This window comes from Mus caroli, unplaced genomic scaffold, assembly GCF_978045245.1.
Source record: "Mus caroli unplaced genomic scaffold, Mus_caroli_1 scaffold_5, whole genome shotgun sequence".
Classification (NCBI taxonomy): domain Eukaryota; kingdom Metazoa; phylum Chordata; class Mammalia; order Rodentia; family Muridae; genus Mus; species Mus caroli.
This window is the reverse complement of record NW_028227260.1, coordinates 150,876,085-150,897,296: the sequence shown is the minus strand read 5'-3', so window position 1 is coordinate 150,897,296 and position 21,212 is coordinate 150,876,085. Positions and strand designations below refer to the sequence as shown.

The 21,212-nt window shown below is 49.6% G+C and overlaps 1 protein-coding gene across 5 annotated transcripts; it reads right to left on the bottom strand.

The window, feature by feature from the left end:
• Nucleotides 1–613: 613 nt before the first annotated feature.
• Ccdc120 (coiled-coil domain containing 120) lies at nt 614–20,802 on the bottom strand. 5 transcript variants are annotated; one of them, XM_085838293.1, is made up of 11 exons: nt 20,408–20,802; nt 7,991–8,144; nt 7,783–7,873; nt 7,524–7,645; nt 6,335–6,475; nt 5,687–5,972; nt 4,794–4,856; nt 4,309–4,483; nt 4,080–4,178; nt 2,121–3,035; nt 614–1,661 (listed from the first exon to the last, which is right to left on the bottom strand). In XM_085838293.1, the coding sequence occupies exons 3-11, from the start codon at nt 7,829–7,831 to the stop codon at nt 1,547–1,549; spliced, it is 1,965 nt and encodes a 654-aa protein (XP_085694419.1). In that variant the 5' UTR covers nt 7,832–7,873; nt 7,991–8,144; nt 20,408–20,802; the 3' UTR covers nt 614–1,546. The 5 variants fall into 5 exon arrangements, with proteins under 5 accessions (XP_085694419.1, XP_085694420.1, XP_029329518.2 ...); XM_085838294.1 differs by lacking the exon at nt 20,408–20,802 and adding an exon at nt 10,774–10,880 and having other exon boundaries at nt 7,783–7,899; XM_029473658.2 differs by lacking the exon at nt 20,408–20,802 and adding an exon at nt 10,774–10,880.
• Nucleotides 20,803–21,212: the final 410 nt, after the last annotated feature.

Sequence of the window (21,212 nt, the reverse complement as noted above, 5' to 3'; positions counted from 1 at the left end):
CTGGTTTATGTATAGGTGCTGAAATGGTGACTGCTACGGTCCCCATACCTGCTGCTTCTGAGTTAGTTAAGACAGAGGGATACACAAATATGTACTATCATTTTGGATTGTCTCTTGTTCTAAGTGGGCTAGGGATATAAGCGCAGGGAGGCAAAGAAGCAGCCCCATCTCACAAAGTGAGGGAAGTTAAAACATGACAGCTGGGCATGGTGGTACATGCAATTCCAGCTCTGGGGAGGCTGGGGCAGGGGGACTACGAGTTGTGGCCAGCTCTGGCTACATACAATCTACTTCTAGGTAACAAAACATGACATTATTATAAGCTATTTCCAGTTGGTTTTCTTGCCATATATATATATATTTTTTTTTTTTTTTCTGGCTGGGCATGGTTGTACATGCCCTTTATTCCAGTACAGGTGGATCTCTGAGTACAAAGCCTGTGAGTACAAGGACATAGTAAGTTCCAGAGTTCCAGGCAAGCTAGGGCTACACACTCCTGGTCCTGGTCAGTCATTCATACACACACACACACACACACACACACACACACACACACACACACACACACACACATTGACTTAACTAGAGGTGTGAAGCAGACACAGACTCAATCTTCAGTTTATACATTTATTATAGAAATCCCCTTCCAGTGTGAGTAGTGTCTTGGGCCCAGATCCATTGGTACAAAAAGAAAAATTTAAACACCAGGTAAAGGGGGCAGGGGAACCCCCAGCTCCAGAAAGTCACAGACAATATAGAAAACACAGCTTATGTGGATTTGTTTAAAAAGTGGTAAAAGAAGGAATGCCAAGGAGGACATGATGTGGCCAGATGTCACCTGAGGGCTTTACTGGCATGCACTAGTTGCCAGGTTTAACCACTGCAGCATCACAGGATGCAACATACTCAAATGGCTCTGTTTCTTGACAACCTCTTGTACGGCCTTCTGATTGGGGAAGGTCAGCACAGAGGCTATGGGCAGAGACAGAGACATAGCTCCTTCAGGTACCCCCACTTAGACTTCCATCCTTCCAAATGTGGACAGAAGCCCGCTGCCCATCTGCTCAAAGACTCTTGCGGGAGGAGGCAGGGAATTCTGTTCCCAGCGGTCCTCCAGCCCCAGAGACTCTTTATGGTCCATTTTGTTGAGGCAGGGTGGTGGTGGCTCTGGAATGGAACAGGCTGGGCATGGGGACAGGAATGAACCCAACCAGGAATGAGCTCACAGTTTCCCTTTTATAAAACACCTAGTGTTGGGCAATGACAGAGTACTAAATCACAACTGTAAACAGAAATGGAGGAAGGGGCAGAGTCCCCACACCATTATCCCCCTCTTTGAAGCTAGCTGGGGCCCTCCAGTTCCCCCAGCACAGGATGAGAAGAGAAGCAGGGATATCAGACATCTTCCTGGTCCAAAAAGAAGCCAGGGGTCCTGTGAGATCAGGCAATTGTCCCTCAGGACCAAGAGCCACCACATCTCAGGGCTCAGCGAGGTTGACTGTGCTCCTCAGACTGGAGTTTGTTCAGACCAACACAGGGCTTAGGGTCAGACCAGTGTCCCTGGGGTCTGGGTATCAGAACTGGAAGACTGCTCCCCCTCTAGCGTCAGGTCACTTAAACGAGCGCTCAGCTCCGGGGGATACAGGAAATCCGTGTAGTATCTTTAGAAAGGGAGGACAGCAGGAATCCGGAAGACAGGTAGGGAAGACAAGGTGAGAGAGGAAAAGACACACAGAGGAGAGGACACACACACAGAGAGAGGAAAAGAAGCTGTTAAAGAGGTGGAGACAGGTACAGGGCAGCACCTTCAGGTTCTCAAGCATGGGGTAAGCTTGGAAGAGAAAGCCAGGGACAGAACAAGTCCCTTCCTCCCATCACCGGGACTTCAAGGCTCACTGCCAGCTGCCATACACTAGGGAGAGTCGAAAACCCCTTCTAAAGCTTGGGAAAGAACTGCTACCAACACCCAAGATCCTCCTCACCAGGATCCCAAGGACTAATAATATAAGTTATGTCTGATAGCGACTATAGCCCATTGCCTAGTGGTCCTTGCTCCCCGGTCAGGATACCTTCAGCGTCTGAATCAATACCCCTACCCATCAGTAAAAGCACCCCCATACCTGCCAGAGACAGGGGGCGCTGTAAAACTCCTGGAGTGCGGGAGCGGTGCCTGGCTGGGAGGGCCATAGAGTGACTGGCCCACCTCATAGCAGCGGGCATGGAGGAAGGGGGTATGTGTTGGCCCCACGTGCGGGAGCATTGGCCTGCGCTGGGGACCAACGGCCAGTCCCGAGTTCCGGATGTACCAGTCCCGCAATCCCTCCAAGGCAAGGTTCTTGTGGCCGCCTCGCTCACCAGCTGGAGGTATCCGAGTGGGTGGGGGCATCCAGAGTAATGGGTTTGGATGCACTTCCAGACCCTCCACAGCTTCTGGGGGCAAGCCACAGGGCTTGGAACGGATGGCACGGGTGTTGGGGTCCTTGCTGCGGAGGAGGGGGCTGCTGCCATCAGCTGCATATATGGGTGGAGGACCTGGGAGCATGGCAAGGAGCCCATCTCTGCGGGAAAGGGGTCCTGGGACCTCAGGAGCAGGCAGCAGCTCCCCCCAACCTGCCCCGCCACTACCGCGGGGCAAGCCTCGGTCCAATGGATAGTCCAAGAGGAAGTCTCCACACACAGGTGGGAACCGGGGGGCGCCACGGGATGCAGGGGCAGCTGAGCTAGGCCTGGCAGCCCGAGGAGGGTCTGGGGGGCCAGTGGTACGGGAAGAGAAGGAAGGGACTGGTTGCGGGCGCTCATACAGCACCTCACTGCTCTTGCAAACTGGGGGACCAGCAGCAGGGGGAGCCAGCGGGGCAGGTGGAGATCCAGCTCCGCCAGCAGCTGCGCGGTCCACCAGCAGGGCCTCAGAGCTATTGCTGCGGCGGGTGCGAGCTGCGAAGAGGGAGGCCCGATCCGAAGCAGGGTCAGGCCGAGGAAAGCCCATCTGGGAGTCCTGACTACCGGACCACTGGCGAGAATGGAGGCCTTCCGGTCTGGAGAGCAGAGGTGAGGTAACAAGGGCAGGGTCAGACAAAGAAAGCAGATGATGAGTGCCCTGACTGCCCCATCTCTTTTTGAGCCTCCACTATCTCCAAAATGGAACCAGTATTAGAAGTTGTGTTTCTGTAGCTGCTAAGTAGTGCAGGTAATGGAATGGGCCAGTGGGTTGCTCCCTCACAGGAAAGCTGGGGCACAGGGCGTGAAAGTGCACACAGGAATGGGGTATGCGCTCTTAGGGTTACGCAAATGTTTCTGGGAAGGAAGCACTAGCTAAGGAAGGGGACACGACACCCAGGCACTGTTCTGTTAGCGGGGGTGGGGGCGCTCCTAGTCTCCCGCTAAGGTTATCCTTATGGCTCCTTGCTGCCTCCAGAAGGAAGTCCTAGGCCTTATGCCTGGGACTAAAAAGCTTGCTGAATTCTAACCCACCATGTCTATGAACCATCCCCAAACAATTATCCCACCATGCACAGAATGCAGGCCCCCCAAAGCACAAGGCTTCTGTTCACAGCATGGGAAAAATCAACATTTAAGCAGTTAAGAAACATTACAGTACAGTGCTTCGAGGCTGACACTAGATTCAAAAGATGTCTGTGGGTTCAAACACCACAACTTTAGTTGGCTTGCAGCTGACTTAACTAACCTTTCTGTGCTTCCGTTTCTACATTTACATAATGCAAATAACCACATCTCCTCACAGCAATCTTAGGGTGAGTGAAGGAGTCACTACTATCCACCACAAACACTATCGATTATTAGCAGACAGGAGGCATTTGGTACATGCTACCCAACATGCACTGTACCTGTGTCTTTCAAAGGCAGATATTACACTCCACAAATGAGGAGACAAAGATTCAGAGAAAGAAAATGACTTATCCAAGAGAAGCTGGGAAAGCCCACGCTTTCCCACCTCTACCTGCAATTCCCACTCCGGCTTCAAAGGCTTGCTGCCCATGTCCCACATCTCTTGGTATCTACAGTCAGAACTAAAGTCTTCCTCCTCTGATATTCAGACCCACCCTCAAGCATCCCCTTACTTGCAGAGCCGGGGGCCACTGCCCCGGGTGAGGACAGGGGTAGCAGGCACACTTCGCCCCTCAAAACTGGAGGCACTCCTGGGCAGCGAGCGTGTGGGGCTAGACAGAGATGGCAGGCCCACATCGGGACCCAGGTTAGAAACTGGACCCACCAGTAGGCCCTCCTGCCAACCCAGGCTCAGGATCCCACTTCTGGTCCCGGGAAAGGGGATAACAGGCTCCTCTTTACCTGGTGGGGCTGGCCACAGAGTTGCGCCGGCTCTTCAGGTCCCCATAAATATCTGATGGTGGAGGTTTCCATGGGGCGCGTCGCTCGGGGCTCCCCCCAGATACTGCCCGAAACTGGTCCCACGCTTTTGGTGGTGAGGGGCGCTCCGTTAGAGGGAAGCAGCTATGAGGCTCCTCTGGGTAGGAGGGAAAATAGGGTCAAATTCAATGAGAGGGTCCAGAAGGGGCAGGGCAGGCTTACAGGGAAAGGCATGTGCTGGGACAGGGATCAGCAAGCTAAGGGATGAAGCAAGGCAAAAAAGGTAGTGCACAGGCCGACCTGTAGAGGCTGGGGGAGAGGAGGCAGTGACAGGAGAAACTAAGGACATATAGGAACATGGGACATGGATGGCTAAAGGGGAACTACAGTAGGAGGGGCTGGACAAAACAGGATATTTTGAGAGGACAGAGGGGGCTGAGCACAGGTTTAGCAGGGATGGTTCTCACCATTATCATGGCTGGCCCCTGACTCTGAGAGGGAGCTGCTCTCCGAGTGTAGAACTACATCCTCTACAGGTGAGAAATGAAGAGGCAACGCATCAGGCAAGGTCTGGGTCCCATCCCCTAACACCACTGGACATAGATAGGCACTTCTGTGTAGCCCGCCTAATGACCACTGACTCGGACCCTGCCCAAGGACCCAGGTGTATAATCCCAGCTACCTAAGAGGTTTCATGGAGTGGTGTGTGTGTGTGTGTGTATCACAAGTTCAAGGCCAGTCTGGACTATGGAGTTAGTTCAAGACCATCCTGAGCAACTTATCAAAAGTCCTTTTTCCAATTAAAAGTAAAACCAAAACAAGGTGCTGGAGAGGTGGCTTGGTGCTTATGAACACTTGCTCCCCTTGCCGAGAACCGGGCTTCAGTTCCCACACCAGGCACCTCCCAACAGTCTGCAAATCCAGTTGCAAAGGTTCTAAAGCCTGTGGCCTCCACGAGCACCTGTATGCATGCAGCAAACAGAAACACATGCAGGAGCACATGCATGTAAATAAACATGACTAAACCTTAACAATTAAAATCAAAGAGACAACCAGGGCTGCAGCTCCACGGTAGAATGCTTACCTAGACTGCTAAAAGAGGCTAGGTTCAACCCGACCACACCTTAAAGCATCTACCTTTACCTGAATTCAAGACCACGGTGAGCTTGTGTATTCACCTTCCTGTTGCCTACTGTTCAAGCCCTCTTTTAACCTTATGTCAGGTTATTGCAACTCAACTTGATAACCATTAAGACCATTAAGCCCTGCTGGCCTCTCTGCCTTCAATGGCATATGCATTAGCCAGAATCCATTCTCAGGCCCATTTTTTTCACTGGGGAGATGCTGGGACTTAGCTTACCTTGGCTGAGCTGAGCAAGGCGTGTACCCAGGCAGACACCCTGGGCATTGACTACTGCTCCCGCAGACAGTGGCAGTGGCTGGAGCACCGGGAGGCCAAGACGGGCCCGGAAGTCCCTGAGCTGCTCCTCCAGCTCATGCAGCCTTCGAAGTGCATCAACCTGTACCTGGCGCCTGCGCCGCCTCTGTTCTCCGTTGAGGTCAGGGGCCAGGGCCAGGCGGCGGGCAGCAGCTGCAATCTGCTGCTGCACTGACACCTCCCGCTCCAAGGCCTCAAGAGCCAGTTCCTGCACAACCCAAAAGGGGCGGGGGGGGGGGGAACAGAACCAAATACTAGAAATGACTAGGCACAGTAATGGGAAGTTGGCAGAGCCCATCTACACAGGGAGTGGAGCATGATCTTTTTAGGGGCTGGCCTGTTTGCCTAAGGAAGAATGTATTCATCCTCAGGGGACAGGATGAGGGGCTGGGCCTGTGGATCTTCCTAAAGATGGGAGGCTTGTCTGGATAGACTTGGGTTCCCATAGTGCATGGGGAAATCCACCTATTCAAATCCTTTCCCTCCTCAGCTTCTTCCCCTCCTGGCCCTAACTGCCCTAACTGCCATTGTGGCCTGGCTTGTCCCCGCCCCTCACCAGCATCAGCTCACCTCAGCAGGACACAAGGAGTGGTGTGCTGGGTTTGGGTGTGGTGGAGGGTAGGCACGTGCTGCAGGGGGCCTCCGGCGGACCAACTGAGGTCGTTCACCAGGCTCCAGTGGGCACTCAGGGGGCAGCTGACCAGTTAGCTCCTGGAAGGAATGTGGCCAGAGACTCTGAGAGTTAGAGGGATGGCTTTAAGTGGTAAGAGTCCGAAACTAGCCCTCCCAAGGAGCTTGGCCCTGCTCAATACTCCACATGTATTAGATCGCCACCTCTCAAGGTCTCTACCACCCAGGGTAGGGCATATAGTTCTCCAGCGGCCCAAGTCTCTGGGTCATTGAGCATAGGAATCTTAGAAATCTGGAGGCCCGTGTTCTTAGTTTTTACAATTATAAAAGCCCAGTCCCTATGATGCAATACAGGGGCTGCATTTTCGGAATCCAATTAAAGTGTGTGTGTCTGTGTAGGCCAGAAGCCAATCCTGGATGTTGTTCCTCAGGATGCCACCCCCCACCCCCTGTCCTCTGTCACTAGCTTGGAACTTACTGATTAGGCTAGTCAGCAGGTCAGCAAGCCCACCTGACCTCCGCTTCCTCCGCATTAGAGTCACAAGGTCAGCCACCACACCTGGCTTTTCCGTTTTACATGGGTTCTATGGATTGAACTCAAATCCTTACACCCCCATGGCCAACTGAGCCACTTCCCCCCTCTGAACCCCATTATTACCTTAGGCACTCACACTATGAAGGGGAAAGTCAGAACTACATTCAGGTGTGGTGGGTCATGCCTAAAATTCCAGTTTCTAGGAGGCTGAGGCGTGGATGAGAGACTATCCGAGACTACAGTGTGAGGTAGCCTGGGCTACAGAGTGAGACCTTGTCTTAAATACCAGATGAATGGATGGAGGGGAGGCAAACAATTCCCCATGTCAGCTCAGGATGGACTTTGTTGCCCACATTTTGAAGCTTGTTCTTTTTGGAGCTGGGAGGTTTCAAATTATTCAAAAGTAACTACAGTTCTGGTCACCATAGTCCCCTGATTCTGAGACCTCTAAGTCAAATTCTGAGGACACACAATGTACCAAAAACTACTAAATGTCGAGACAAGAGGTTGGGCACCCATCACTGCAGTATGCCTGCCTAGGTCCCCTGGCTCCTCACCCCCTCCTGCATGACAGCCCTGGGGCCAGGCCCTCACCGCCTCCTGCAGACACACTTTCCTGAGCTCTTGAAGTTTTACGCTCAGGGCCTCTTGCAAGGCTCGCTGGCGGTCAAGCAGCCCTCGAAGACGGTCTGACTTCGCCTCTCCAAACAGGGCAGCTGAACAGAGGGAGCAAAGGTAAGGACAGATAGGACATCCTGGAACAACTGCAGGTCCAGGGGCCAACCCCTCCCAAGCAGGCACAGGGAGACTTGGGGCAGGGAGAGGGCAGTAGTAAGTGGAAGCAGCCACTGACCTGGGGCCGTGAAGGTAGGAGAACTGATCAGCTGACCTTTGACTTCCATCCTTGCACCGCTTGGACCTTGTGGCTGATGGCTGGATAAAGCCTGGCAGTGACACAGCACAGGAGGCACTGAGGAAGATAATACCATAGAACCCCTAGCCCAGCCTCACTCCCCGTGCATCAGCTGCAAATATAAAGTACCCAGGTCCCACCTGCCTACCTGGCCTTCCCTCTCAGATTCTGTGTCAATATCTGGACCCGCTTGGCCTGGTACCTTGGTTCCCTTCCCATTGAGTGCTAACACAGTAAGTGGGAAGCTGGGCAGACTTACAACACCTCCTCAGAGGCCCATAGGCCACAGCCAGGAGTCTCACCTAGGGAGAGAATTAACAGGAGAGAGTCAACTAGGTATAACAACAGTAAGCACTTACGCAGCCTTGGGTGCCTGGAACAGCTACCTGCTATGTTACAATGAATCTTTCAAACCCCTCAGGCAGGAGGTCCATCATTATGAACTTGCCTTTTGAGATGAGGGGTGGAAAGCACACAGAAGTGAAATAATTCCCCAGTAAAGGGCAGAGCCTAGGACCACCGCTCTCACAGAAGAGCTCCAACCTTAATAATGTCCTCTTGAGTGCCTCGACCCATCCATCCAGCTTTAGGGCCTTTGCCCAGGCTGTGGCCACAGCCTAGGGTGCTGTTTCCAGCCTCTTACCACTTGAATCTTATTTCTCGTTTATCATTTTGGGGCTGTTTTTGTTTTGAGATAAGGTCTCGCTCTTGTAGCGTCAGCCTGAAAGTCACTGTGTAGCCCACACTGGTCTTGAACTCATGGCAATCCTCCCTTAGCCTCCCCACATGCTAGGAATCTAGAGACAGGCACTACCACACCCAGCTCATTCTGAGGCTTAAATGCCCTTTTCCGAGGAGGTCTTCTCACAGCTACTGTTGAAAAAGACACTGCCCCTCCCTGTATTGTCATTTTGACAGGAAGCACGTCTGCCCCAGCGTATCATAGCCCCTGCACCTCAAGCAGGGCTGCACACAGCAAGCAGTCCACAAACGGATGCCAGCGGGGTGAATAACTGCAAGATAGCCAAGTCAGGCATCAGGGGTGGATGTGCATCTATATTCCTAATTCCATCCTGCTGCCCCACGACCTCAGGCCCCTTCCAGCCCCTCTTCCCTCCCACCCTGTTCTGAGACTAGCATACAGAAGTTACCCTGCTGAGATGGGCCATAGAAAACACATTACCTGCCCCTTTTGTTGTCCTGGGAAGCACTGGCTGATCATGGAGCACGCTTTGGCTAGCTGCCAGCCCTTCTTCTGCTTTTCTGGAGTTTGCTCCCTCCCTCCCACAATCCTGCTCAATCCCCAGCTGGGCAAGCAGGTGACATCACCTCCCACCACCTGTCCTAGCCTCCAAGGCAGGTGACTAGGAAGGCCTATCAGAGACAGCAGAGTTCTCATTTTAACACCCTCCTCCGACCCCTTGAAATCCACAGCTTGTCATGATGTGGTAGAGCAGACCCAGAAAACCAAGAAAGCCAAGGAGAAGCCCCTTCCCCATTTTCACACTATAGGGTGTGGTCAGACTGTCTACAAGGCACCCCCCCCCCAGTTTTCTCTACAGTCTTCTGCTTGTCCCACAGAGTCTGTATCCCTCCCTCAAAGGACTTATGGACTATCCTCCACTGCAATGGTTAGGCAATCCCATAAGCCTTTTGTACAGAAAGTACGTACACTGAAGGGGGTCTTACAAGCCCACCCATCTGAGGTCCAGCACTTTCGGCATGGGAGGGCGTCTTTAGTGTCCCACCTCAGCCTCCTCGGTCCCTCAGCCCCCGAAACTTCTACTTTCCCAGGACCCGTTTTAATTCGGAAAACTTTCACAAGGCTTGCCTGAACCCTTCTCCACCCCAACAGAAAGCTAACTCCTCCCACCTTGGGTCCATTTACCCGTTCACCAACATTAGTCTCATGTTTCACATCAGAGGGCCTCCGTCCTTCCTTCTTTAGAAAATTAGAGTATCCCGGAGTCGACACAGGGTCCAGTCAGGAACCCCGACTCCACCCCATCAGCCTGACCTCAGGGACATTGTTATGGCATGAGTCATTGGGTCACTAGGCAGGCTAGACGTGGATCAACGCCCCACACCTCCATACCTGACTCAGGAACCTTTGCTTCTACTCTTCCATGTTTCCACACTTGGAACTTCAGACTGCCTGACCTCAGACAGAGATAGTAAGAAGGCAAGCTACCACATTCCAGCATCACTACTATGCCCTCATATGAACCTCTGAGACCCTCCTGCCCACACCAGAGCTTTGCCTTGTCATTCTGTCGTCCTCTTACAGGGTTAGGTTGCAGCAAGCGAGCTACAGAGGGCACATGCGGGGAAACACACACACACACACACACAGAGGCAGGCCCAGCAGGTTTTTCAGGTCTGCCCTTCTGACACCACGGCTGAGAAAAATTCCTGGCTGTAATGACTGTTTACAACCAAGATACTTCACCTGGGTGGCACTCCAACACTGTCAATGAGAGCCCCATTTCCACATCCTGCCACCACTTGAGCAAATGCACACAGAGTCTGAACCTGATCCCCAGTGCTCCCCCAAACATACAGCACACCCCCTTCTATTACTCTGGCTGAACAAACAGAGGGTCGAGCAGATACAGATGCCTGAACAACAGTGCTATCTAAACGGTTCAGCTCATCTTCTCTGAGGCACTAGTCCTGATAAAAAAGGGGAAAGGGGCTGAGAAGAGAGGGCTGAGTCTCTGCCCCATCCTTCCTCCTCCATTTTCCAACCAAGAATTATTTTGATAGCAAGAAAGGAAAATGGACACGTGAGGCTTTGCCCTGCTCCCCTGCTCCTCCCATACTGAACAGCCCCCCTCCTATCGCTACCCTATATTCTCAGGGTCCTCCTTCCTCAGTTCCTGTGCCGTCACCCCATCTCACGGCCTTGGCCCAGTGTTCCCTGGTACTCACCAATGCCCTATTGCTGGATGGCAGCCCCAAATATCTCCAAAAGAACAGTTGTCTCGTCCAGGCCCTAGCTTTCCTGGCAGTACAAGTGAACAGCAGTGACTGCTGTCTTGGCTACCTCCCACTAGGTAAAGGCCCAACCTACCTGGACAGGATGGGGTTGGCCCACACCTTTTTAACCCTTACCTGCCCACTTCCAGGGCTAGGGCCACCCCTGGGAAGGCAGTCTCGAGGGACCAGGTGCCTAGGGGAGCCCAATATGGTCAAGGAGAAAGCATAGAATGCTCTTCTCACTGCAGATATCTAAGAGATAACTGGCCAATAAGCTCTAAGAATTGTGGGAGGAGCCACCGCCCAAATCCCCAGGCCACTGGAGCCTGCCTACACCCTGGGGCATGGGGGCTAGGAAACAGACACGGACACACACATATCTTGGATCAATTTCTCCCATAATTAGGATAATGATTTTCTAAGTTGCAGAGAGAAGTTAACCTTTCTAAGGAGAGACCAGATCTTAAGACACTCCCACCTTCTGTACTCCAGGAACAAATAAGCCTAGGAAACACCATAATCTATACCCTACAACCCTGAGGGGTGGCACAGAACCAGCCTCCTCTGAGCTCTGAGCCATGTTAGAAATGGGAGGCTGAGGCTTGACAAAAGTAAAGAGGCCTGACTGAGAACATACTAATGTAAAGGCACAGGAAAGAGCCAGCTGGGGTGGGACACACCTTCCTTTAATCCCGGCAGAGGCAGGCAGCTCTGAGTTCGAGACCAGCCTGGTCTACAGAACTAGTTCCAGGACAGCCACGGCTACACAGAAAAAACAAACAAACAAAAACAACCATAAGAAGGAGCAGAAGGCGAATACTAGATTGGACCCTAGGCTAGAGGGAGCCAGTGGCTACTCCTGAAAGGAGAGAGAAGAAGATAATACCCAACTTTATCCATGGTCTCCCTGTTAACATTTCTAGCCTGGAGCGAAGCAGACAGGGAAATTGAAAACTCTAAGTCCCTCTAAGTCCCTTCAACACAACCCTACCTGGGCCATAAGCTTGTCCTGGGCACATACCAAACATGCTGTACTCCAGGTAAGACAATCGATTTTGTGTCCTCAGAACCCAAACCTAACCCCTACAGCAGCCCCTGCCATGTATGAACAGGGAGGGTTTTTAGGGGTGTTCCATGTTGGGGAGGAGAGCCTAGAGAAGAGTTCCTCCAGTCACATGTGATCAAGGCCTGCTGCCCCAGGTGCCCACCTTTCTCCTGGTTGTGAAATGTATGTGTGGAACACAACGGCCCTTTTCATCTCCTTCCTCCCTTCTCCCTCCTTTGGTCTGCTAGTGGAGGCAAGGAGTGGGCTGACATCCTCTTGGCAGCCATGGACCCTTCCCCACCCCCCTTGCAGGAGGCCACCAAGCATGTTGGGAAAATGGATTTTTTTTCCTTAAGTTTTTGGTTTTTCAAGACATGGTTTCTCTGTGTAACAGAGCCCTGGCTGTCCTGGACTTGTTTTGTAGACTAGGCTGGCCTCAAACTCACAGAAATCTGCCTGCCTCTGCTTCCTGAGTGCTGGGATTAAAGATGTATACCACTACATACAGCTGGGAAAATGGATGTTTATAACCAGGGTCAAGAGAGATGAAAAATTAGGAAAATAATTCAGATAGAGCCTCAGAATTTTGGTTACCTCATCTTTAATGGACAAAATAGACAACAGGGTCCACAAGAACATATAACTCACACCAAATCATTAATGGCCAATCATAAGAACAAGATATTTGGGCTGGTGAGATGGCTCAGCAGGTAAGAGCACCCGACTGCTCTTCTGAAGGTCCAGAGTTCAAATCCCAGCAACCACATGGTGGCTCACAACCATCCGTAACGAGATCTGACTCCCTCTTCTGGAGTGTCTGAAGACAGCTACAGTGTAATTACATATAATAAATAATAAATAAATCTTTAAAAAAAAAAAAAAAGAACAAGATATTTGGAATTCGAGAGATGGTTCAATATTTAAAGGGTATATGTGTGTGTGTGTATTATACATGTATGTATACATACATGTATAATATATTATATACATGTATCATATTATACATCATATATATTATATGATATATGATATAATATATATTATACATACATACATGTGTATATTATATATTATATACATACTCACATACATATACACTATTCCTCCGGAGGGCCTGAGTTCGATTTTGAGCATCCATCCAGTAGCTCACAACCTCCTATAAATCCAATGCCAGGGAAATTCAACATCTCTCAGGTACTTGTTCACATGAAACACACACACACACACACACACACACACACACACGGTTAAAAATTACACCTATGAAAAATTTTAAGATTTCACTTACTTTTCTTTTTTTTCCTGAGACAGGGTTTCTCTGTGTAGCCCTGGCTGTCCTGGAACTCACTTTGTAGACCAGGCTGGCCTCAAACTCATAGAAATCTGCCTGCCTCTGCCTCCCTAATTTTGGGATTAAAGAAGTATGTGCCACCCTGTCCAGCTTATTTTTCTGTGTATGAGTGTTGGCTTGATTGTATGTCTGGGAACCATGTGTCTGCAGTGCCTGTGGCGTCCAGAAGAGGGCCACAGACACCCTCCCCCCCCCCAAGACTGGAACAACAGATGAACTATCATGTGGCTGTTGGAAATTCAATCTGGTTCCTCTGGAAGATCAGCCAGTGTTTTCAATTGCTGAGCCTTCTCTCCAGCCACAACAATTTGAACAAATTTGTCTGTTTGTCTGTCTTTAAAGAACAATAAATCCGAGGCTTGAGAGATCTGCCTTAGTGATTATGATGAGCACAAGCTCTTCTAGAGGACTGAGGTTTGCTTCCTGGCATCCGGCGGTTCACCACAGTCAACTCTAGCCCTGAGGGATCCAACACATTCTTTCTGGCCCCTGTGAGTATTAGTACACAGGTGACATATGACACAGATATACACAAAAATAAAAACAAACCTTAACTCCTGGCAGTGATGGCGGTACAAGCCTTCCTTTAAGCCCAGCACTCAAGAGGCAGAGGCAGGGGCATCTCTTGAGTTCGAGGCTAGCCTGAGTGAGTTCCAGGACAGTCAAGGTTATGCAGAGAAACCCTGTTTCAAAAAACCAAAAAACCAAAACAAAACACCCACCCTTTAATAATGGTAATAATAATAATAATAATAATAATAATTCCACAGAGGTATACTAGAGTTTAGAAGGAAGTAGGAAAGATATAGTAAGTAGACAAGTGGGGCTGGGTCACCCCATACATCATTGCCCCCTTCATGATTTTTTTTCTCAGCACTGGAAATTGAACCTAGGGCCTGGAGCATGCTAAGCAAGCATTCTAACACTTCCTTAGCCTAGCTGCACAATTTTAACAGACCAGAAGATGGTCTAACCTGTAAACATACATGAACCTTGCACAAATAGTGTAAATGGTGAGTCAGGGTTTAATTCTGTTGTCGCTCACAGTGACAGTATGTGACCGCTTAGAAAACTCACTTTTCTGTGCCTCTCTGTCCCCATCTGTTAAAGAGGGAAATCGGGGTTGTGAAGGGAACATTATAGGGATTCAGAGTCCTCAATGTTAAATTACACAACAGTTAATTGTCAGGCAAGGAGACCTTAATTCCAGCACTCAGGAGGCAAAGGCAGGCAGATCTCTATGAGTTCGAGGCTAGCCTGGTCTACAAAGCAAGTTCCAAGCCAGCCAGGGCTTCATAGTGAGCCCCTGTCTAAAAACGCAATTATAAAATGGTAACAGATGCTCATAGAGTTGTTGCAAGCAACTGAATTAATCCATTTCCAGCTTGGTAGGACCCAGCAACTGGCTGGGGATTAGGACACAAAGCATGTTGCTGGTATAATGACGAGGGTTCCTTCCCACTGAATCAAACAGGTATGCTTGCATGCTTCTTATGAGACAAACAAAGCTGGATCACTCAGCCTCACCAATAAATCTGAAGCAGATGTTTGTCTGTCTGTTTGTTCTTTTCTTGGGGAACTTTGTCTGAATTTTCACTACCCAAAATCAACAACTGAAAGTATTCATGGGGGCATCCAAAGAGATGCCTTAGCAGGGAAAAACCCTCATGAAGCCAGCCTGACAATGTACATCTGGGTCCTTAGAACTCATATAAAAACCAGACACAATGTTGCAGGTCTGTAATCTTAGCACCCACAGCAAGATAGCAGGCAATGATGGAATTCCCTGGAAACATGTGGGCTGACGGCCTGGGCTACACAGCCGATGAGAAACCCTACCTCAAACGAGTTGGAGGCCTAGGACCAACATCTAAAGTTTTCCTTTGATCTCCACACATGAGCCCTCACATACAAGAACATGCATACACAAAATAAACAGAGTCAGGAGGATAGGTCACAAGGTGCTTGCCACCAAGCTTGAAGACTGAGTTCAAGAATTCAACATGGTGCAAGAAGGCAGCTGACTCCTGAAGGTTGTCCAAATCCACACGCCTGTGCTCGCTCTCGCACGCTCTCTCTCTCCCTCTCTCTTTCTCACACCACACACACACACACACACACACACGATCACAAAGAGATAAAAGCATTCCTTACTTCCGCATATGAGATAAACATAAAAAATTTTCTATAAAGAACTAAACATATTCAGATGCATTTGAGATAGACAGAGCTGGTATCTCAGCCTCTAAATTCTCCTTCCTTGCCAAAAGACATATTTGAAAGAAGTGTCTCCCTTCAACACACAACACTCTCACACACTCACACACACACACACACACACACACACACACAGAGAGAGACTCTAACTCATGATTTAAAATGCAGGAACTGGGATAAGTGTGATACATGCCTGCAATCCCAGCACCAGGGAGGCTAAAACAGGAAAATCTGGAGTTCCAAGCCAGGCTGGGTTACCTCGTGAAACCCTGTCTCAAAAAAATGCAGGAACGGGGGAGCTGGCTAGATGGCTCAGCAGGTAAGAGCACTGACTGCTCTTCCAAAGGTCCTGAGTTCAAATCCCACCAACCACATGGTGGCTCACAACCACCCGTAATGAGATCTGACACCCACTTCTGAAGACAGCTACAGTGTACTTACACATAATAAATAAATCTTTGGGCCGGAGAGAGCAGGGACTGAGCGAACGGAGTGAGCAGAGGTCCTAAATTCAATTCCCAACAACCACATGAAGGCTCACAACCGTCTGTAGAGCTACACTGGACTTATTTTTCTTTCTTTCTTTCCTTTTTTAAAAATTTTATTTATTTATTTATTTATTTATTTATTGGTTTTTTGAGACAGGGTTTCTCTGTGTAGCCCTGGCTGTCCTGGAACTCACTTTGTAGACCAGGCTGGCCTGGAACTCAGAAATCCGCCTGCCTCTGCCTCCTGAGTGCCACCAAGCCCGGCTCCTTTTCTTTTCTCTTCTCTTCTCTTCTCTTCTCTTCTCTTCTCTTCTCTTCTCTTCTCTTCTCTTCTCTTCTCTTCTCTCTTTCTTTCTTTGTCCTGGAACTCACTCTGTAGACCAGGCTGGCCTCGAACTTAGAAATCCGCCTGCCTCTGCTGCCTCTCAAGTGCTGGGATTAAAGGCATGCGTCACCACTGCCCGGCCAGTGTACTCATATACATAAAAAGTAAATAAATCTTTAAAAAAATGCAGGAACCAGATACATTTCACAGACATTGTTGTAACTCCATATGATCCAGGGAATCAGTGCCAGCTATTGATGAAACTTGGGACCTTGGGACTCTACTTCTGAGCAAGATCCCTAGTCAGCCATTGTCCCTTATCACTTGAACTCTATTTCCTATATAAAATGCAAAAACGTCGGATAACTTAGTATTTTTCACTAGTGTACTCCTGGAAGGAAGTCTTCCTCTCTCATAACTACCAAATAGATTGGGATGGTGAGTAAGTTCTGAATTGGTAGTAGGTCTACATAAATGTTCTGGATAAATAAAATGGGTCTCATTCCTTACTCACACTCAACAGGCAATGAAACTAACACAGTAGCCTCTTGTTGTTCTCCCTATTTATCCTCAAATTCAAGGATTTGGACAGCACAGGAATCTCATTTTCTTGTTACTACTGGATGAGTCTGCATTTTTATTTATTTTTTCCACAACACTAGAGATGAAACTTATCCAGCTATATCACTGACCCATTATGTTTGTTCGTTTGTTGTTTTCATATTCTCTGTACAGGGTTTCTCTGTATAGCTCTGGCTATCCTGGAACTCACTCTGTAGACCAGGCTGGCCTCAAACTCAGAAATCCACCTGCCTCTGCCTCCCAAGTGCCAGGATTAAAGGTGTGCAGCAAAACCACCTGGTTCATCTTCCCACTTTTTAAAAAATAAGTTTTACCATGTCTTTGCATCTATATGGGACAGCTTTCAGCTTCACTTTTAGGTTTTTGTTTGTTTGCCTCTTTGGTTTTTGGAGACAGGGCTTCTGTGTGTAGACCTGGTTGTCCTAGAACTCATTTTGTAAACCAGGCTGGCCTTGAACTCAGAGATCGACTCCAGTGCCTCCTGAGTGCCTCCTGAACCACCCAGCTTCAATTTAGTATTTTTATAGGACTCCTGAGTGTGTAAATGAGTGGCCTCTGACTCTTGTGCCTTGTCTTGGGGTCTTTTCCTTCTGTTGGTTTACTTTATCCAACTTCAACGTGATAGGTTTTTTTTTCATCTTATTATATTTTATTTTGCCAAAAAATATAAAAAGGGCCCAGTGTGGTGGTACACCTTTTTAATTCCAGCACTCCAGAAGCAAAACCAGGCAGATGGGTGTGAGTTCGAGGCCAGCCTTGTCTACAAATCAAGTTACAATATAGCCACAGCTGTTATACAGAGAAACCCTGTCTCAAAAAAAAAAAAAAATTAATACAGCCGGGCGTGGTGGCGCACGCCTTTAATCCCAGCACTCGGGAGGCAGAGGCAGGTGGATTTCTGAGTTCAAGGCCACCCTGGTCTACAACGTGAGTTCCAGGACAGCCAGGGCTACACAGAGAAACCCTGTCTCGGAAAACCAAAAAAAAAAAAAAATTAATATATAAAAGTATTCTGGAGGGTGATGTATCTTGCCAGGCATTGTAGCACACTCCTTTAATCCTAGCACTCAAGAGGCAGAGGCAGGTGTATCCTTGTGAGTTCAAGGCCAATCTGGTCTATATAGGGAATTCAAGGCCAGCTAGAATTACATAGTGAGACCCTGTCTGAGAAACAAACAAACAAACAAATGGTGGGTCTTGCTATTTCCTGAGATGAACAAGGACTTCTGGGATCAAGTGACCCCCCCCCCCAAGATCTGCTTCTTGGGTAGCTGGAGATACAGGTGCATAGCACTACCAGGCTGAACGGGCCTCATTCCAATATCCAGCAATATGCCCTACACACTCACACCCAGATACCAATGGAGGAGATGGGGTTAGCATCAAAATGTTTACTGATAACTTCATGAGGGAAAGGGATAAACCCCTTCTCTCACCCCACCCCACCAAGTCCTGAAGTCTGTGACCTAGGAAAGTGTTTTGTTTTGCCAGTCCCCAAAGAGCAGAGAGCATACCCGTAAGATCAAAGGCAGGTGAAGCAGATACCATGACTTCAAAGACTCATACATACCCTGTGTCTGTCTCTCACCCTAGTACGTTTTCAACCTCCATACCTCCCAAACTCAACATGGGACAGTCCCCAATAGAGAAAGGCTGGAAACACAATCCAGACCTCTCAGACTCCCAGAGAGTCAATGAATAATTTAGGCTGTTTGTCCACATTTGGGGAAAGCAGGGAGGTGGAGGAACATTTCCATGCACTCCTGGGCAGGAAGAGAAATGCAAGCTCGCTGTGAGATCACCAGGATGGAGATGGGGGAGGGGAAATCCCACACAAAAACTCCACCTGCCGCATGGAGCTTACAAGCCTACTCGGTCCTGTTTTTTGTTGTTGTTGTTGTTGTTTTGGTTTGGTTTGGTTTTTGGTTTTTTGAGACAGGGTTTCTCTGTGTAGCCCTGGATGTCCTGGAACTCACTTTGTAGACCAGGCTGGCCTCAAACTCAGAAATCTGCCTGCCTCTGCCTTCCAAGTGCTGTGATTAAAGGTGTGTGCCATCATCGCCCAGCCTCAGTCCTATTAAAAGCAGTATAAGAAGCACACTTTGGGGGCTGGAGAGATGGCTCAGCGGTTAAGAGCACTGAGTGCTCTTCCGAAGGTCCTGAGTTCAATCCCCTCAATCCCCAGCAACCACGTGGTGGCTCACAACCATCCGTAATGACACCTGACGCCCTCTTCTGGTGAATCTGAAGACTTAGATATAATAATAAATAAATCTTTAAAAAAAAAAAAAAGCACACTTTGGGAGCCCTGGGGACAACAGAGACTCAAGTTCTGAGGCAAGGTATAATGAGATCCAGAGATGGGAAATGGGTGTTAGGAAGGAGGAGGGGTACAGGTAAAATAGGGGACTTGTTTTGGGGGGTGGTATGAGAGGTTAGGATGAAACAGACAGAAAAAGTCCCTATAGCATGGTGATCAAGAGGCAGAGCAGGCCCAGCTATGGTGGGCTACACCTGTAATCCTAGCACTCTGGAGGTGCAGACAGAATGATTACAAGTCTCAGACCAGCCTGGGCTACATAGTAAGATCCTGTCGAAAAACTAAGGTGGAGCACAGTGCTGGTACAAGTCCATAGTTCCAGCACTCAGTAGGCAGAGGCAAAAGGACCCCACAAGTTTGTGGCCATCCTGGACTGCATAGCAAGTTCCAAGACAGTCAAGACTACATAGACAAATCCTATCTAAAAAGATGAATACAGCCAAGATGAGACCCTGGATAGAAGACTGGGGTTCAGAAGAGGACAGAAAGTACAAGGAGACAGTCAACGGTATAGAACAATAGCTAGAAGGTATGACTGAGATAAGCCAAGCCAGTGAGCAGGGAGAGGGAAAGGGCAGCAGGTTCAAGGCGAGGTCAGGAACAACAACAAAAAAAGACCAGGGCAGAATGAAGACAGGGATACAGTAGGTGCTGCTGAGACAGAAAAAGGAAAAACTGCAGGAGACAGAAGAGGATGTCTAAAGGTAGTGAGCCATGATGGAGATGAGCAGTGGCGGGGGAGACAGTAGGGGGGAGCATTACAGAAGTCAGAGGTCAGCAATCAGGATAGAACTGGAACAAATTAGGGTTACAGAGTGTAAGCGCATTTGATTGGAAGGGATTCAGAGACTGGATAAGCATTTTAAGAACAGTGTGGTCAAGCATCAGATCAGAATCTGAGTTAATGTTGTGCATTGAAACAAGGGCTTTGGAGATAGGATAGGGTCAAGCAAGGAAGGATTTGGACCAAAACCAAACCTGGTTGGGGTTGGGAATCAGAACTGGGCGGACAAAGAAGGGGTTCAAGATCACACCACGCCAAAATATAGTTAGGTCAGGGATAGAACTGAAGGTTCTGGGCCAAGGTTGCCAGGACTTTGGGGTTCAAAAGGGATGTCGTCAGGTCAGACAGGGGTCAGGGGTGGGGGCAAAGGGTCAGAGGGTGTAGGTGCGCGCGCAGGTCCATCCTTGTGGGCGTTTCCAGGACTCGTCCCGCCCTGTCCCCACCCTTCTTCTTCTGGCAGGAACGGTTACTTACCGAGGGTCCTCGCACTGCCGCGCAGGTGGGGTCCGTAGGAGGCCGAAAGGGATCTAGTGGGCGCGCCTTCTCGCGCAGCGCCCCGCTCGTTCCTGGGCGCGCGCCTCCTTGCCTGCTCCCTACCTCTGGGCCGCGTTTGACCGCACACACAAGCGTTCGCCTTCAGAGGCAGATGGGGGACCCCCGGATGGTGGGGGAGGTGCGGTGGCCCCGCCGTGGGCGGCGGCCCCGCGCCCCTCACCTTTAACTCAGGACGTCCGTTTCTGGCTGCACAACCACCTCCGCCGCTGAGCGCGAACCTAGGGGGCTGGAGGACGAGGGGGGCGGGGCGCAGGACCACAGCAGCGGCAGAGACAAAGTGCGCAGGCGCCAGCTTGGGTCTTAGGTTTTCCTGCTTTGGGAGCACCAGGAATGAAGAAGAAGCGGGGAGTTTGTGCGCACGCGCTTTTTTGGGCGGCAGAGCTTTAAGCCACACCCCCTAGGTGAGCCGCCCTGATCCTCTGACTCCAAGTCACTCTTCCCTAAGACAATATCCCAAATGCTATGGATAAGCCTTTATCATGCCTCTAAAGTACTCCCAAAAGCTCCTATTGCCGTCTCCTAGATGCTCCCCAAAACGACCTTCCATCATCCTCCAAATTATCTCTCCAAAGTATTGTCTGATCTCAAGCAGTACCTTTAGGCTAGGCAATTCTCTGCTGTCATTGGCCTGCACCAAACACATAATTCTCTTGATCAAGCATGCAGAAATCATTTGTTGACCCTAGGTTAGACCTGCAAGTTAGCCTCCATGGCTGTCAAAATT

Coding starts and splice junctions, on each gene's coding strand:
- Ccdc120 (XM_085838293.1), bottom strand. CDS start 7,831: ATGGAAGTCAAAGGTCAGCTGATCAGTTCTCCTACCTTCACGGCCCCA. Junction 4,857..5,686: donor CCTTGCTCAGCTCAGCCAAG/GTAAGCTAAGTC, acceptor TCTCACCTGTAG/AGGATGTAGTTCTACACTCG. Junction 1,662..2,120: donor GCGCCCCCTGTCTCTGGCAG/GTATGGGGGTGC, acceptor CCCTTTCTAAAG/ATACTACACGGATTTCCTGT.